The sequence below is a fragment of the Chelonoidis abingdonii genome, chromosome 6 (assembly GCF_003597395.2).
Source record: "Chelonoidis abingdonii isolate Lonesome George chromosome 6, CheloAbing_2.0, whole genome shotgun sequence".
Lineage (NCBI taxonomy): Eukaryota > Metazoa > Chordata > Testudines > Testudinidae > Chelonoidis > Chelonoidis abingdonii.
This window is the reverse complement of record NC_133774.1, coordinates 96509813-96527752: the sequence shown is the minus strand read 5'-3', so window position 1 is coordinate 96527752 and position 17940 is coordinate 96509813. Positions and strand designations below refer to the sequence as shown.

General features: G+C 43.7%; 1 protein-coding gene across 1 annotated transcript; it reads left to right on the top strand.

Moving 5' to 3' along the window:
* Positions 1–8053: 8053 nt before the first annotated feature.
* DMRT2 (doublesex and mab-3 related transcription factor 2) lies at positions 8054–16611 on the top strand. Its single transcript, XM_032801824.2, has 4 exons — positions 8054–8367; positions 9655–10107; positions 11859–11961; positions 13970–16611. Exons 2-4 carry the CDS (start codon positions 9682–9684, stop codon positions 15004–15006), a joined length of 1566 nt encoding a protein of 521 aa, XP_032657715.1. The 5' UTR covers positions 8054–8367; positions 9655–9681; the 3' UTR covers positions 15007–16611.
* Positions 16612–17940: the final 1329 nt, after the last annotated feature.

Below are 17940 nucleotides of genomic sequence, written 5' to 3'. Positions count from 1 at the left end.
CGGTATGTGGGGCCTAATGAGTATGAGGCTCAATGCTGGTCATTTTACTCATGCAAACAGTCCACTGGGGCCACTCACACAGCCGGCAGAATTTGGCCATATAGTGTACAGTATGGGAGTGTCAAGTAACTATTAAAGTATCCAGGTTTCAATTTCCTGGGTGTGTACTGTGGCACTAGTCTGTGTTTAGCGTGTACTCCTGCAAAGGAACAGTCGAGAGAACTGCTACTCTGACTCTGCACGTACAAACGCGTAGCTTGCAAATGAAACAAATCAATAGTTCAAGTTTAGCTTATCTACAAAATGAAAAAGCCACAAATTCTCAGGAAGGTATGCGGGACCTGGTTTAAAAGCCCACCGACGTGAAACCAAAGTCTTCCTGCCCTCTAAATGGCGCTCATTGGGGGAAACTGCTGTATATTTACGTTATTTTTAATCAAAGACAAAAAGTGCCACACATTTTACTAGCTGGATAAGGCCTCAGAATAAGACAATGAAACTGATTCTTACTGATACTGAAGTCACTTGCAAAACTCATTGATTTTAATAAGCGAATATTGGAACTGCTATATATCTATAGCCGGGAGAAATACTTTGATATAATCCAGATCCTTAGCTAGTTTATATCAGTTTAGTACCTTTGACCCCCCCCCCCCGGGTTCTGCTCTTTAATTGTATGGAAATGGTGTAAATGACTAAAGAAATAATACAGGAGAACATCAAAGTCGAAAATCATCCTATTTTATAGCAAACAAAACTGAAAGAAAGTCTCTAGTAGCGTTTCAATATCTGATGTTTATGCCCCTTTTAGGGACTATATGTACACAGATCTTTGCATTCCTTTGCTGCTGTGATTCGTTAATACTCCTAGAGGGCTCTGAAGTTGAAAAGTGATGTTTCTGACCCCACAATGATTTCACCGGACTTAGGACATTCGTCTCTCGTGCACAAAATGCCCACCCGTTACTAACAAGAGTAACTAACTGATACGAGACATGGTTCTGCTTTGCATTCCTGATGGGCTGCGCTAATGCGTGGAGCATAGCTCAGTCTGCTCGTCGAAAAGCATTCGGCGGCCCAGCTCGCCCTTTGGAAGAAGCATGCACACAGGCAGCAACTAGAAGCCCTCGCCAAAGTGCCAGCCCCAAAGGACTTCACAGAGAGAGAGACAGCCCACGCGGCATGGAGATATGGGCAATTTGTTTCAGATTAATTGGTAACATCTCTGACAAAACAGGCCGCCGGGATCTCCAGCGTTTGGCAATGTAATCTGCTTTAGACAGTGAGAGGAGAGGGCAGGATCAAAGCATTCTTCCGGTGGAAATTGCCCCCGGGGTTGGCGTTTAGTTAGCCTGCCCTAACCTTGCTAATAAATTTTCCGGGAAAGAAGAGAGGAGGCTGTGGGGCGGGGGAGGGCGGGGAAGGGTAGGAGGGAAGGGGACAGCAGCACCTGCAGCCCTGCCATCTCCCCCCCATGTTAGATCAATGCAAAGTAGCTCTGCCCTGCTCGCTACAACTCTGGGCAACAGCGCAACAGAGGCAAAGATTTCAAAGAAGAGTTTTCCCTCCGGAGTCCTTAACACTCTTGTAGCTCTTTTTTTCCCTGGGAAGACTCTAAACGCAGCCCTTTTACAGACCAGGATCGCGGCTGTAAATGGAAACGATATAAAGGCTAGTCACCTTCCACTGTCCCTCTAGCTAGTCTGCTATAGCTTGGCTCCCTTTCCCCATCTACTGTGCGGGCACTTAGGACCGTCCTGCTTCCCATTTGCGTCTCTCCCGATAAGGTTGCATTACAGTGATTCTTCTCCAGCAAGAAGAGTTAAAACTCCTAATTCTCTGCGTTGGTTGGGTTTTATCTGAAACCCCTACAAGCCAGGCAGAACACACTCTGCAGACTCCCACAGACATATTATATTAGGGATGCAACAGGAATCGGTGAAGAGCGACACCGTTTGCAAATGAAATAAAATATTGGACGTTTCATGAGAATTTCTTTTATTTTAGGGGCATCAGTTAGATCACATTGTTTCAAACCCATTCAGATAAGGAGGCTTCTCGTCAGAGCACGGAGGAAAGGTTTGGGAACTTGAGAACGTGCCGTATTAAAACTATGAATTCATGAAAAGTAACCATTCTTTGTTCCCTTAAAATTCCACGCAGAATAGCGGAAACTGCACTAAGGTGCGAAGCATCTTGTTTTCAACCAAGCCTTGTTTCAGAGAAACATACACAAGTCCCAGCTACGTTGGCGCTGGCTCTATTTAGGTTAGGGAAGGCCTGGCCAGGTATGTTAAACTACAGATTGTCAAACACACAAATAAGGACAAGAGAACGGTTACTCCTTGAAGTACCATTTTCTCATAGACTGGAGCAAAGAAGCACATTGAGACCAAAGGATGGGGAGAGCAGTGAATAGTAGCGTTATTTCTCATGATCTCTACCGCCAGCAGATGTCACCTTTCCTGCTGGTCATCTTTCTGCACACCTAGCCCGCCCTCCAACAAGATGACTATGTATTGTACAAAAGCTGTTACTTGCTGTTACAAAGAGCTCTCGTTCTAGAAAGGAAGTCCCCATCTATTCCCCAATAGGCTATGATCGATTACTGATGTTTTGGGGTTTACCTCATCCATGCCTTTAGCCATACAGCCGTGCAACAGATAAGCAGAGGAGATTCGGACTTGTCATTTCCCCCCTTTCACCACAGAAAATGTGTGTGTATATGTGTGTGTGGGGAGGTGTTAGCGTGGAGGTGGGGGCAAAAGCTGACAGACCAGTACTCCAGTAAGCTGCTTTGATTGATAAGATCCTGGCCTGCAGGTGTGAGTGGCTAGCCGAACTGATGACTTCTGCGGAATATTAAGCCCCGGGGCTGTGACAGTGCTCGTGTTGAGGATCATTTTGGGAGTCGCGGGTCGGGGTGCTGCACTAAAGACTTCTTCTCTATATCCCCAATGATTGCAAGCCAGTCTTGCTGAAACAGTGAGATTTCTTTAGCTAGCTTTCTGGCTTTGGGAACGAACCTAACCAATGACTCAGCGTTCAGAATCCTTTGTTGCTTCATCGCTTTATTGCAACTTGTTTTTTCCCTAGAAAATTGCACAGAATGACCAACATTCCTGTGTAAAACAATCTGTTAACTAGTCTCTCGTCTGCGTGTCTACCCGAAATATGCATCAGATATGTTGTACAAATCCTAATAGGTGGCAACATAAATATTTGACTGATTAACTGACTCCCTTTGGCAAAGCAGACAACTAGATGAGCCTGGAAATAATAATAAAAACAAAATTTTGCGTCTTCTACATTTTTGTAATAGGCTTTAAACAAGTAAACCATTAAGCTAAAACATAATATATGGCTACATGACAGATTAACTGGGCAATCGGATGTTCAAGTGAATTAAATATAATATTTTAAGAAAACATTCGATTCTATTGCCTTGCTAGACGTCATGTAGAAAAGAAAAAGGGACTGACCTTGCTTTCCTTATTAGGCAAACTCTCACTGACATCAGTTGGAATAAAGCAAAGGGGGCTTAGTATATATTATCACTGTGGACACTAACGTTAGATAGAGAAAGTGTTATACGCAGGACCAAATGCATCTGTGCTCTATGGAGTTGTGGTAGGGATGCATTTAACCTAAAAGATGAAAAACGGGATGAAAGCTCTATAATTCTGTTTTTGCTATTCAAGCTAGCACAAGAGTTCTCTGGCGGAGCTGAGGCTGTTCCAATCTGCTTCTCAATAAACCACTTGAATGAAAGGCTGCACAGTTGTACCTCTGTCCACCAGAGTGATCTATGCTGTGCTATTGCTGGGTCAGCCATCAAAGAAATAGGAGATTGCGCCTTCCTGGAGATCTGGTAGGATCATATACTTGGGATGAGGAGGATACTCGTTTCAAATTCCTCTTTTTAAAAGGACAGGGTAATGAGAGAGAGGCACCCAGTTATGGTGATGAGGATCATATAAGGTCCATAAAATAGATTTGGAAAGATGGATCTGATCCACAAATAGCGTCAGAGAAGCCTAAACAGGAGTAGAAAGACAGATAATGTAGACAAAAAAGAGAGAGATTCAGCAAAACTTGAGGTCCTTTAGGCTCAGGCTGTGAATGTGTAAACAAGGGACTCTATTATTTACACTACTTCATGTTTCCCATAAGTAAATCAAATCAGAAAGCAACAGCTAAGGATCACGGTTAGATTTGTGATGTAAGGGAGCGGGCAAGGAGGGAAGCGTAGATGTCCTGCAAAAACTGAACACAAACAACAGTTAAGAAGAAGAAAGTTACACAAACACGCTTTAAAATCATGGCTCGGTTTCACAGTTCCCCGCGAATAAAGTAAACACTAGGCGAACTGTTTTGTAATTTACTATTGTGACAAAGAATTTTACTTCGTAATTTGGTATCGGTTTACAAGCAAAAGGGACTTCTGTTTCCTAACCTAACAGGTCCTGTGTCATGCCTGCCCCTTTTAAGAGGGACCCCAAGGGGGAAAGTGAAATTCCTTGGGTATTTGCAGTTTAGTCATGCTTATAAGTCAAACAGTAGCCCGCGTCTCTTTTGGGATGAATAATCTCAGCCATCAGGAGATGCACTTTCCCCCCAGTCTCCCTCTTTACATAACACTCAAAGGTGCTGCGGGTCAAAGAGGACAAATGTTCTTGAAGCTCGGTGCGTTTGATGTTCTGGGGCGGTGGAAGAGCGCCTGACACCTCCTGAACTAGCCAAAGAGCCTGGGTGAGCTCGGAATGTTCCGCAAAGCTAATATTGACAAAACCGCCGAGGAGGGTTCATTGAATCGCACAGAAGGGAGCAGGGGTTCTGGCGACACAATCCGAGCCTAGGTTTTGGGAATTAGGCTAGCCCCTAGGCATTAGAGCGAGTCCAGTTTAAAAACCGGGCAATGAGTCCTTGCAGTCCTTACTGAAGCAAAAATCACCACTGATACCAGCTTTGACACGTTTGATTGGACCTCACTAGAAGAATCCGGCCCCTTCATGTTTGAAAAGCTCTCGGAAGAGGCTATCAGGGTCAATGAATTGACATACCCCATTCTCAAACTCCAGTCGACAGTCACATAATTTCTCCAAATCTTAATATATGCAGGGAAGAAAATGGGGTGTCTTATAAATAACTGGTGGGTTGGGAAAAGTGAGAGAGGCTCATTTCAGAGGAATCCCCAGCCATAGCGTCAGAAGCTAGCTGCCCAGGGGATTCAGACGCTCTGTTTAGGAAGGATCTACATTTAACAAAGATCTTGGTGCTCAGAGCGCTGAGTTAGGGTGCCTCGTCGGAGAAGGACTTGGGTCGTATAGAGAGAGAAATAGCAAGTCTGAAGGAGCTCAGACTTCACAGGGGAAAGGGAATCCCTGGTCCCATCGAAGTCAATGGGATTTTTGTTATTGACTTCGATGGGGCCAGGATTTCACTCAGGGATTTTCCCTAAACGGAGGTAGAAACCTCAGGGCTGGCTGATGAAAGTCAATGGCATTTATTTCTTTGGAGTCTCATCAGGTGAGCAAATGAAATGGCTCTTTCATTATAAGGCACACGAGAAAAGGGCAGCATTCGGGCCAGTAACAGCTTGCCCCGGCTCAATACGTTCTATTTCGCGGTCCAATAACCAGACCCCTCAGCTACACCCCGGGAAACCAGAGCTACACCCTGAGGAATAAGGCTTTAGAAACGACCCCTCATAAATACTGGCGGGGCTTGTTATTGGGACCGATCCGTTCCGTCCGGGTTTGTTTTAACGCCTAATGAGAAAAGGGAGCAGCGGGAACGTGAGTAAGAGGTAATATGCCTTTGATTTAAAATGAAAACGTGGGCCTGGTTGTCAAACGGATTTTTGTCACTGGGCAGGATCGGGTCCCTTGCGGGAGAACTGGCTTCCTGCCCAGTGGTTTAACGAAGCAGCGGTGGCCAGATAGGGCCCCTCTCAATTTGCGGCTCAGGTGTAACTAGAAAGGGGATTGACACATATCCACTGCGATGCTGATTTCTGCAGCTGCGGCTGATTTCCCTGGGTGAGTTTACAGTACACAGACTTCTACCGCCGAGAACTGTTTTCACTGTAGATAACAATTATTTAAAGTCAATCGCATTCCGGGAACACTCACTTTTAATTTGTTTATTTTGAGTTTATAGAACAAGATCCTTCCCTCCCTCCTCCCCGCCAAGTAAACTGGCTTCTGCTGACAGATTTCTGTGCTTTGTTCGCTGAAGCGTATATAAAACTCCTGGTGGGATTGCTTCTAAATATTTGAAATGACCAACGATAGCCCTTTATAATCGTTTGGGGGCATGTGCCTCTTACCTGAACACTACTGTAAAAGGGAAATACAAACAGGTTATTTTAAAGGCAACGTATAGAAAATGTAAATATTTAAACCAAAAGCTAATGAGATCACTCCGCGATATTTAAAGGGCCACCTATTTACTAAAATAAAAGCTGATTTAAAGCAAATGCGTCACTTGTAAGTTCGCGCCTCATCTGTTGTTGATACTTCTCCCTTGAATTTTCTTCTCCATCCTTTCCAAGAAGGGAAGACATGAGCGTATGGAGAAACAGCGGCTTTTCACCAGGCGCAGATGGACAGTTGTTCCTCTAAACAGGGCTAACGGTGACGAAGATGTTCTCTGTCCCTGCATGAGGCTGGAGCCAGTCGGACAGAGGAACCGCTACCCAGCTGAGTGTGGACGGTCCAGTGCAAATCTCCAGACACGTTTCACAGTCTAAATAAATCATCCACACATCATAAGAAGAGAGACAAAAATATAAGGAAAAAACGGATCGACCTGACTCACTAGGGTTTGAAAAATCGACTTGCTAAGGCCAAGTTTTTGATATATCTAATATAGATGTTAACTATATACGCCCAGTTGGTATATATTCTGATGATAGGGTACGCGTATATGTTTATATTATATAAGAAAACATATTAACCTATACATACACACATCATGTAAAGGGGAGTATTCATCAGAATATTTATGTCACAAATATGCAGTTGCTCTGTCACTTTTTTCATCTATATCATTCTTTTCGATCGGCGCATTATTGGAAAGTTTGATCCCATACAATTGTTTTCCAGCTCACAGTGTGGATAAAGTTAACTTCTGAATAAAATTGCTAGTTTTGAGGATAGCCTGACATCCAGGATAACATACTTTTATGTTTTTACCTTCCCTCGGCTCCTGCTTTTATCTTGCGAAGCAATGACACTTTAAAATATTTCCGGTGCAACTGAAACTTTGCAAGTAATCATTTAATCACTAAATTTTGAACGAAACCAAGCTGTCTGCCCCCTGCCCCAGAAATCTAGCAGCAGAAATGAAGCAACAATAGAAAGGTATTCAGGACTATGATATCTGTTGGGGAATATTATTGTTGTGACAATTAAGGGGGAAAACGTTCAAAATAAATGCACAGTATAACTATACTTATTTCTAAATTGCACATCATAATAAAACAAGATTCTGTTTTATTTTCTGACTTTTAAAGGCCATTGCCAATCGTATTTAATGCAGCTAGACAACCCTAACCCCATAAGGAAAATGTGGTATTATACTGGATATTTTAAATTGGTTTTGCCCTTGATGACCGCACTGCCTATAAGGAGACAATCTCACTACCCGGCGCCTTTTATTTATTATTTGTAATCGTGATGCTGGCTATGATTTTCCTCTCTTTTGACCTCATGAAAAATTCCCCTTTACCCCTGTGTTTACAGTACAGGGGGTACACCTACTGATTGCAGGTCTGAAGGGTAAACAGTGGCTTTCACACATCGCCCGGCTTGCAGGGGCTGGACACATTATTATCACACAGGCAGGCGGACACAACCAGGGGCGGAGATTGGGGAGAAGAGGGAGGTAATCGACGGCCCATACTACCAATCAGAACTCTCTCCGCCCAACAACCCACCAATCAGCTGTCCGGGCGCCCCATTGCTGGAGCGGTTAATACAGTGGGCGAGTCGGGCTCGGCACTGCACGGAGGGAAGCACAGAGGCCGGTGCTGGCGCTGTGCTGTAGACAAATGCACTCCAACTCCCCCTTGCTTATCCCTCTCCCTCAAGCCTGATAACCCACCACAGCATCTCAGCCCCGCCAGCCCCTTGCTTCGGTCTCCGCAGCTCGCTCATCGCTGGCAGGCGCTGCCGCGTCCCTCCCTGGCCCGTCCCAGCCTGCAGAAGTGACTGCCCTGCACCGACCCGCTATGTGTCGGGGCTGCTGAGGAGCTGCGGTCCCCCTGGGCTCCGTGCTGCCCGGGGTTCGGTCTGTGCCCAGCCACTCCCGCGGGGCTGGATGCAGCCTGCTTCTGCGGCAGGCCTCGGGCTCTGAACTTGGGTAAGTGTAAAACCCGGGGGTTGGGGATGTGCGGACTGGGCTGGGTAGAGGCGAAGGAACCTGCCTCCAGTGTAGTCTCTGCCTCGATTGAACTAACCCACCTCCTAGCTCCCCGGGGTACTCCCCAGCTCTCTGTGAAGGGGCCGGGGCGTCTGCACTCACTGGCGGAGCGTGTGCTTTCGAGATTAAGAAATCATTTGACCGTAAGGTTTCCCTATACATGTAGTCTAACCCCCATACACCAGAGAGAGGAAACCAGGGAATCTCTTCAGACTTTGCAACCCCTTCCGGGTGCTGCAGCCCCACAGCCTGTGCTGCGCTTGGCCCCACTGGAATCTGGATTCTTGGAAATTAGCGCCTAGATCTCTTTCTTCTGCCGTTCCACGCGGATCCCGCGTTCGCTGGGTCAGCAATTCCCAGGGAGTCTATCGGGAGTTTTGGATGTTCAAGTATCAGAGGGGTTGCCGTGTTAGTCTGGATCTGTAAAAGCAGCAGAGAATCCTGTGGCACCTTATAGACTAAAAGACGTTTTGGAGCGTGAGCTTTCGTGGGTGAATACCCACTTCGTCCTGCTCTGACGAAGTGGGTATTCACCCACGAAAGCTCACGCTCCAAAACGTCTGTTAGTCTATAAGATGCCACAGGATTCTCTGCTTTTTTTGGATGTTCAAGGAATTCAGGTTCGGGCTCTAAATCTACAGCTTCGGCAAACATAAGGGTACAGGCCCAGATCTATAGATAGCTGAACTGGAAAGCCGAGAAGTCGCGCTGGGACTTCAAATTCTGCAGCTCGCACTAGACAATGATGCCATGAGGCGTGCGTGCGACTGAAGTGACATCCCTATAACCCCGAAGAGGTGTGTGTATATGTATGTAACCCTGGCAAGGTAGAGCTGAGCTGTGCGGGTGCCCGGGAGAAATCTGACATCGGCGTGTCATGTGTCGATAAGGATTTGGTAGCTAAAGCGTGCAGCGCTGTGTGATCGATTAGGCGCGCGTGCAAACAGGCTGTGCGTGTGACTCGGAGAGCGATGTGAGGTGTGTGCAGTAAGCCTGATGTCGGCCCAAACCCCAGCACGACCTCGTCCCAGGGCTAGTCCCACACAGGATGCGTGTGTCAGGTGGTGTGCCGGGCTAGCTTGGACGCGGTGCAAGGAGCGCTACCCCTTGCACGGGGCAGGGCGTATGTCCGCCGGGAGAATGCACTCAGCCTGGCCAGCGCAGCCCCGCTTGCGGCGGACACGGAGCCTGCTAAGGGCAGCGCATGGCGGGGTTTGTGTTTTGCAGCGCGGAGCAGCAGATCCAGGCGGTGCCATGGCCGAGGGGCAGGCAGCCTCCGGGGCCGAATGGGAGATCGACGTGGAGAGCCTGGAGCTGGACAAGGGCGAGGAGCAGCTGGGGGCCTGCCTGCTGCAGGGCGGCGGGCCGGGGGAGCATGAGGAGGAGGAGGAGGACGATGATGAGGAGGAGGAGGACGGGGAAGAGGAAGGGGCGGCCCCGCAGGCCCCTAGCCAGCCCAAGCAGCAGCAGGTGGAGCGGGGCAGCGGAGTGGAGCAGAGGAAGCTGAGCCGGACCCCGAAATGCGCCCGCTGCCGCAACCACGGCGTGGTGTCCTGCCTGAAGGGCCACAAGCGCTTCTGCCGCTGGCGGGACTGCCAGTGCGCGAACTGCCTGCTGGTGGTGGAGAGGCAGCGGGTCATGGCCGCCCAGGTGGCGCTCCGGAGGCAGCAGGCCACTGAGGTGAGGAGGGGGACGAGGGGGGCAGCGCCCACTACCCCTGCGCGGACAGGTGACCCCGCCTGTGTGAGGGAGGCGATCCCTCTCCTAGCGGCGCTCCCGGGGAGCAGGAAATGTGGGGAGGCCTCCAAAAATCGCAGCCGTTTCCAATGATTAATACTGATTTGTTCTGCCATCTGTGCAACTGACTAGCCAACACCGGAAGGTAGATGGTGCATCTGTTGTCTCCTGATTGGGACGCAGGCATCATCTTGACTCAGCTGAAAAGGATGAGGGAGATTTTTTCCCCCCAGAGCCCATATGGGGAGGTAGTTGGTCATTTTCCCAGGCAGTTAAATGCTGTGAGATTTACAGATGTGGTTCTTAGTGAACCTGGGTAAAGAAGTGAATGGGATGAGAGATCCCAGGCGGTGGACGCTGTCTGCCCCGGGGAAGGGCTCGCTCGTTTCAAAAGAAAGAAATTAGTTACTTATAACAAAAAAACAAACAAAATAACCCCCAACATCCCTAGATTGGAGGCGGTACTTCTGTGGAGAGGCGTTTACGCAGGATGGCAGAGATCCTAGCAGAGTCTCTCCTGGGAAGTGACAGCTTTCAACAAAGTATAGCAACGGGCTCCCTAGCTTTGGAAAGAGTCCGCGTGATATTTGCCCCAGCCCTGTACTTTTCTAAGGAAGCACCGAGAGTAACTCTGGGGTTTGAATCATTCATGAAGATGTGACTAGCCTTTGGATGTGACTAACCATCGCGCGTCGAGATTTTCAGAAACTCGCATGCAATATTCTTTGCTAGAGGCTGCGTACTGAAACGTGGCAGGGGGAAACTAGCAAAACTGTCAACAAATAAAATAAAATCCCTGTTGTAGTTCGGAACGTCACCGAAGAAATGATTTGTATGTTATTATGAATAGTTACTTTAAGGGCTGGTGCCGATGAATGATTATTACAATTTGATCTAGCACATTCTGTCACCGCTGTGTCAGATGCAAGTTCAACTGACGCGTTTTGTAATATATGGCGTAGTTTTAAGAGGCAGTGTAATTCCGCAACTTCACCGCGTCGTCTAGGGGAAGCTGGAAGTAAATGCGCTTTCTCAATAGTTTGGTTACATTTATGGAATCGTTGCTAACCAAGGCCTCCTACAAAATCTATCTACATACGTGCAAAAATATTCCAGAATTGCCATTCCCCATCTTTAGCACGCTCTCTGATCTACACCATCCTTTCCCTCCAGAATATTTCCTCAGGGTTTTGCAACGATTGGTTTTCAGTAATCCTTTTTTTATTTAAAACGAGGCGTGTTGTTTCTTGGTATTAAGCGATCGGCTCATCTGAAAGCGTCGCTAAAAGGATAGTGATGCAGACCTGTGAGCCGTTCCGATTTTCACTAGGATCCAGCATTCTCCTTTGAGTGCACACGGAGCCGGTGCTCTGTTCTGTCTAGTCAAACTCCCGGGCTCTGATCGTAGAAATAGATTAGGTGCTTCTGATAAATATCACCCTTGCTTCTCTTTCCTACTGACATTCGATGACCCCGGCTGTTTTGCGTCACTTTCTGTTTTGTTTATCTGCACTTAAGGCAGATTCTTTATAACAATAAAATCCGTTTCCTCCTTTTACAACCTGGAGAGTGACATTTTGATTCTTTTGAATCCGTTCTTTTAAGATGAGTAGAGCAGAAAATAAAATTTCCTTAAGGAAGGAAACGACGATTGTCCTGTTTATTGACCGTTTTCTTCTCTTTTCCCTTGCTAGGATAAAAAGGGGCTATCAGGGAAACAGGCTAATTTTGAGCGCAAAACAGTCTACCAGAGGCCTGTCAGGACGCCCAGCTTGCTGGCCAAAAGCATTTTAGAAGGTAAAAACTCTCCTGCATTCTGACCTTTATGAGCAACAGACATCATAACTGTAGGAGCTGCTGAAACACCTACTCAGATTTCCATGTGCTATTTTGAAAAAAAAAAACACTCAGAAAACAAAGTGTCTTGCATAATGCTAAAAAATCTAAAGTAAAACAAAAGTATTTAATGGCTCCCTACTACAGAAGATCTCAGGATTTACACTATCTGTCCAAATTAAAAGCTTAGGGATTCTCTCTGTTTTAGAAAAGCTCCTCATTTCAGAATTAAGAACAAAAGGCTAAATATGCAACAGATTAGAAAAATAAACACTACCTCTACTAATTATTTACTAATATTATTTAAAGAGAACATGATTATATTGAAGACATATTTCTTACTCTGCAATACACTTGGAGTGCATATACACCAGTAAGCATGATGTACTGTTGCCTCAAATCTCTGCACATCAAGAATATATTTTAAAATTTTGGACTCTAGCAAAAAATTGTTTTAGAACATAAAATAGTTTCCCTTCCTTTCAAATGAGATCTCCCAGTACATTTTCTTGTATCTTTGTTTATTTGTTTTTTTTTTTTTTGGTTGGGATGGAGACGGAGGAAATACGATCAGTCTGCTTGTTATGAAACAAAATTGCACCAAAGGATTCTAGAAACTGCAAATTGAAATTTAGGATAATTTTTAGTGTAAAAATGAATGTAGGTAAATAACTACCTGGCAACGATTGACAGTGCAGAAGATTTTATTCTTGTTTCATTTTACTTGTAAATGAATGCAATGAACTTGACCTTTTGTAAATATAAAACATAACAGACTCTTCAAACAAATTTGATGTACATTATTTTGTGCTACCAGAAATATTATTTACAGTACAATGCCATTTAAGGTAAATTTTTATTAAATAAACATTGTAAAGGGCTAATTCTTGCTTTTTTCAATACCCTATATCCTATACCCAAAATTGTTTATATGGTCATTTTGGTTACTTTCCAAGTGATTAGACATTAGAAAAAAAGACATGAAAATGATGAAGTCCAGTTCTGTTAAGTGCTATTTTCTCTTTGCCTGCATTAAAGTTAGAAAGAAAATTTGGCCAGATACTAAAGTGATTTTGGCCAGAGAAGAAAACGCTTTCCAGGTTACTTTCTTCTGCAATTCATTCTTTAAAAAAGAATCTCTTCTGCATTCTTTTCCCTAATCTATCTTAACTTTCTTTTTCTTTTCTCCTAGCTCTCCTTGGATTTTTCTACTCTCTGTAACAATGTGTTACAGATAATGATTCATCTTTAGAAAATAGAAAAGGCATCAGTTATAGGTATAGATATCTTCTTTGGCAATCGGGAAACCAGTGTGAGATGAATGGGAATGAAAGTGGGCTAAATCTTGTTCTCCTTACTCATATAAGTAGTTCCATTAACTTGAATGGGATTACTTGTCTGGGTACAGCAAACAGGATTGGGCCCAGTACATTATATAAAGTGAATCTAATTAGTGTGGTCTCTTAATTGAAAATGTTGCAATTTTAAGTAATTTGTATTTTTTCTTTAATTTTGAGAAAGTAAAAGAATCTAAATATTTTAAATTTTCACTTTAAAAAATAATTTTAAATAGAGGAATGAAATTCCAGCATAATAAGTAACATAGAGGAGTAAATCCCTGCTCACTTTGAGCCCAGTCTGACTGCTGTTGACTTCAGTAGGCGTTGGATAGGGCCCTTTATATAAGTAATCCTGTTGTCTTCACCAGAACTACTTACCTGAGCTGGATTTGGTCCTATATATGCTGGAAGCATCTATATACTACATGGGCTTGGCTGTGCAATGTGCTGAGCACTTCCAGCAAGGTGACTTCCTTGGGAGTTGAGGGCATTCAGGATTTGCAGGAAATGCCTTGGTCTTTGCAGGATTGAGCTCAATATTAGCTTTCCTGTTCTTTTACAAACACTACAGATAGGTGATCCTATTTTAGTTACTTTAATTTATTCATACCCATACCTTGTTGTTTTAGGTTATCGCCCCATGCCAGCAGATCCTTACCTGGGAGGGAATTCACCTTTGCCACCCCCTGTAAGTGACAGGATGAGAAAAAGACGGGCCTTTGCTGATAAAGAGCTGGAGAATATTATGTTAGAGAGAGAGTATAAAGAAAGGGAGATGATGGAAGCCACTCAAGCTGCTGCCCTTTTCCTGCCTAACCATATGGTGCATGGAACTGAATACAATTCCTACAAAACTGCCTTTAACCCTACCCAAGTTGAAGCTCCTAGCAAGGAGTTTTGCAACTTCTTACCAACCTGTCTTGACTTAACCATGCAGTATTCAGGATCTGGGAATATGGAACTGATTTCTTCAAACGTCAGTGTAGCCACTACCTACAGGCAATATCCTTTGTCCTCCAGATTATTGGTATGGCCAAAGCGTAGCCCCATTAGTGATGCTTTTCTCTATCAGCAATGCCTACTGAATGCTACTGCAGTCCAAGCTCTCAAACCTGGGGCAGCCTGGGACTCCAAGACTTCACAAGGCCAGGATTGTGTAAATTCAGAGCAGGACATGATGTCACCAAAAACTGAAAATTCACTTGTGCTTTCTCAAGCTCGAGAAATTCAGTGTGTCCCTCAAGAGGCCCGTGAGAGGTCTGCTTTCTCTCCTCCTAAAAGGACTTTTCAACAGATTTCTGAGAAGGATTCTCTGGCTTCTCAAGAACACATCTTAAGCAAGATCAGCAAAGAAAATACCAAGCACCCTCAAGCACTCAAGTATAATCCGTTCCACTCATTTTTACAGCAAACGTTTCATGACAAATCAGGGCCTGAGTTAAAAACGTCATTTGTAAAAGAGAATTTTGAAGAGGCATCTAAGAAGTACAGAGAGTGCTCCATCAAAGAGAACCAAATGTACAAATTTACAATAGACAGATACTCAAAAAACTCTTTTGGGGCCAAACAAGCTGCAACAAAACTCTCAGCAAATGAGCCTCTATCATTCTCTGTTGAATCAATCCTTAAACGACCCTCTTCCGCAGTCACTAATGTCTTGCAGTAACTACATCCTCAATATCAAGTTTAAATGTTTGCCATCTGCAAAGTTGCTGCCACCTGCCTTTTCTCTCCAAAGAGTCGTACAAAGGACTTCGTTATGTAAATGGTGATTTTAAAAAAACCCGTGTACATAAATATGCATGTTTTCTCTCATGAAAATAAATATTTAAATTTTAAAAATGAAAACGGTGCATGTGCAGAATGTAAAGTGTAGGCTTGATACAGCACTTCAAATGTTACAATAAAATGAGATGACTTATGAACATACTTCTTCTTTGCCACGCCAAGAGGACATTATCACTTCTGCCTTATGTCTCTCTCCCTCCATCGAATGGGTGTCCACGCACTTGCAGAACATGTGCATGCTATTGTTTGCTGTTATAGATAGGGTAATTATTTGCTGTGCTGGAGTAACTCATCTCTGCTTTGAACACATACTAGCTCGCAGAACAGGCAACAGCAGTGCAAGTTTACTTGCTATTATGCATCAAAGGCATTTTTCCATTGATTTCAATGGGCTTTGGATCAGGCCCCAACTGTCAGTGCAGTCCTGTTAGGATAAACCTCCTGGGATGAGAGAGAAGGTTATTCTGGGCCTCTCTATTTAGACTGGCATCATTCAAGCAGGGCATTAGTATTTCAAGTGTGGAGATAGGGACAAGGGGAAAGAAGATGGAAGAATAGGAAAATTCAGTGACTCTTAAGTGTTCTCAGATAAAGGTCTGCTCTTGTGTCAAATGGGCATTAAAACCCCCCTCAGGCTCTTCACAGACTTGGAATATTGAATTTCCTAAAACTTTTCACTTCTGACAATCACAAGCGGGACTAGATATTTGTGCCACATTCAATGAAATGAACTTTGGGATAAAAAAAAGTTTCATAGAATAATAGCTACAAAATGAAAATTAAGGTATAAAATTAAGAGGAGATATTATATCTTTGAGTCCTTTTGTAGGCAATGAAAAGAAAATTAGGCTGGTGGTAGAGTTCACCTCAGCTGGAAGCCTCCTTCAGGTTGTGGAAAACTTTATCTGTTAACTTAGATTTAACTTAACAAACTTTTTTCTAATTTTTTCTTATTTTGCTATTTTTTTCTATTTTATCATCATCTAAGCAGAATTGGCTTTTATTTTCCTGCTTTCTATACACACTAATTTTAATCCTATCAATGTGTTGACATAGCCCTAGGTGGTACTAATTTGTTCTATCATCTAAACGTCTTTAGTAGTTGGGTGAAAAAATTGCAGTGGACAGATTAGGTTACAAATTCTGAGTAATGGGTGATTTTTGTGAATTTGTTCACTATTCAGAAGTGTTTGGTGATTATTTTTTCCTGAACAAATCTCAGCCCATGGATTGTCAGTGAACTGATTACCGTGAGTATTTTTTCAGGTATTTGATATTTGAATTGTATGAGTAGTGTCACCTAAGTCACATCAGATTCTTTCTGTTCCCTGGCTGGATGATCCAACCTTCATAAACGACTTCTGTGTCGCTATCTTTGGGTTTTATACTATTGTCCATCACTGGAATACCTGAGCTCTTTCTAAGTAAAATCAATAGTAACAGCAAAGTCTGCCTTTGCCTGACACTAATTTCATTGAGTATTAAAAACAAATGTTTTGTGATTTAACAAATCTTGGCCACTGGTTCAAAATTCACTTTCCATGAACATTCATAGAAATAATATTTTTTCTTGTGTGAATGTTAAATAAAAAGGGGTGTGAACACAATGAAAGCAAAATAGTTGCAATTGCTTTTTCTGACTCTGTCCCTGATCCAACTCCCATTTAGGTCAATGGAAAGACTATCACTATCTTAAATGAGAACTGGATCAGACCTTATTTACCCAGATCTGGTTCCTAGCTTTCTGTGAATCCACATTCACGCTGAATCATACCCAGCTGACAGTTTTGCCTATGTATAAGGCTCCTCACTTTTCATGTTTCATAGTTTTATTACCATGGATTCATTCTTTGGTGGTGGACGTTACAGATCATAAAATGCTAATGAAACCTTTTAATTTACTATATATTTAATATATTTCTTTTGTTACTAAAATTCTGTTTGCTTTATTTCTCAAGCTGCTGGCATGAACTGTGATGACAGATGTGGGAAAACCAGAAGTTCAACTAGTAGACCAGTTCTGGACTCTGGGAATTTGTCCTGAATAAATGTCTTGTTGCTTAACAATGCATGTATCTAATTTTGTTTAGCTTAATATTGGTAATATTTTTTTCCAGGAAATTAAGTACCTTAATTTATCTTTGGAAAAAAATATAAGACCTCGTGACCCCTTTAAAGAGCCAATTGAGTAAAGTAATTCCGTGTCCAAATTCTGGGAGAATTCCAAATTCTAAAATCTATATTCCAGATAATTTTTTTCAGAGCACAATAATTGGGAGGGAAATGGCATTTTTATTGTGTCTAACCAGAAATGTGACCCTTGAGACAAAACTGGGCTAAATCATGTTTGCTCTGCTGCATAAGTAGTCCCACTAGAGTCAGGATTTGGCCCGCAGTCTGATCATTGTCCTTCTCATTGAGTTCTTTAGGCTTTATTAATTAGCTTGCCGGGCACTCATGTTTTCTTTCTTTCTTTCTGTAACCCCTAGGTTTTCATGAAACTGAAAATGTTTCATGCAGCTTAAAAGTTCATCACTCCCAGCTCTGTTTTCCTTTCTTTAAAATATTTGTGAGTTTATTTATTGGTCATGGAAAGAACAGATTAATAGTTTGAGACGTGTGTAATGCATACAAGTGCCAGGTAAACTTCCACACACAGCTCTGCTTGGCCAACACCATCCCTGCTCTTTGAGCCCTGGACCTCTCTTGAGCAGAGGCTGCCAATGGTGTCCACTTGTTTGATGGTCTGGCGTTGTGAACTGAGGGAGAGCAGGTCGGGACCATCACTGTTGCTTTCAGTTGTGACCAAAAC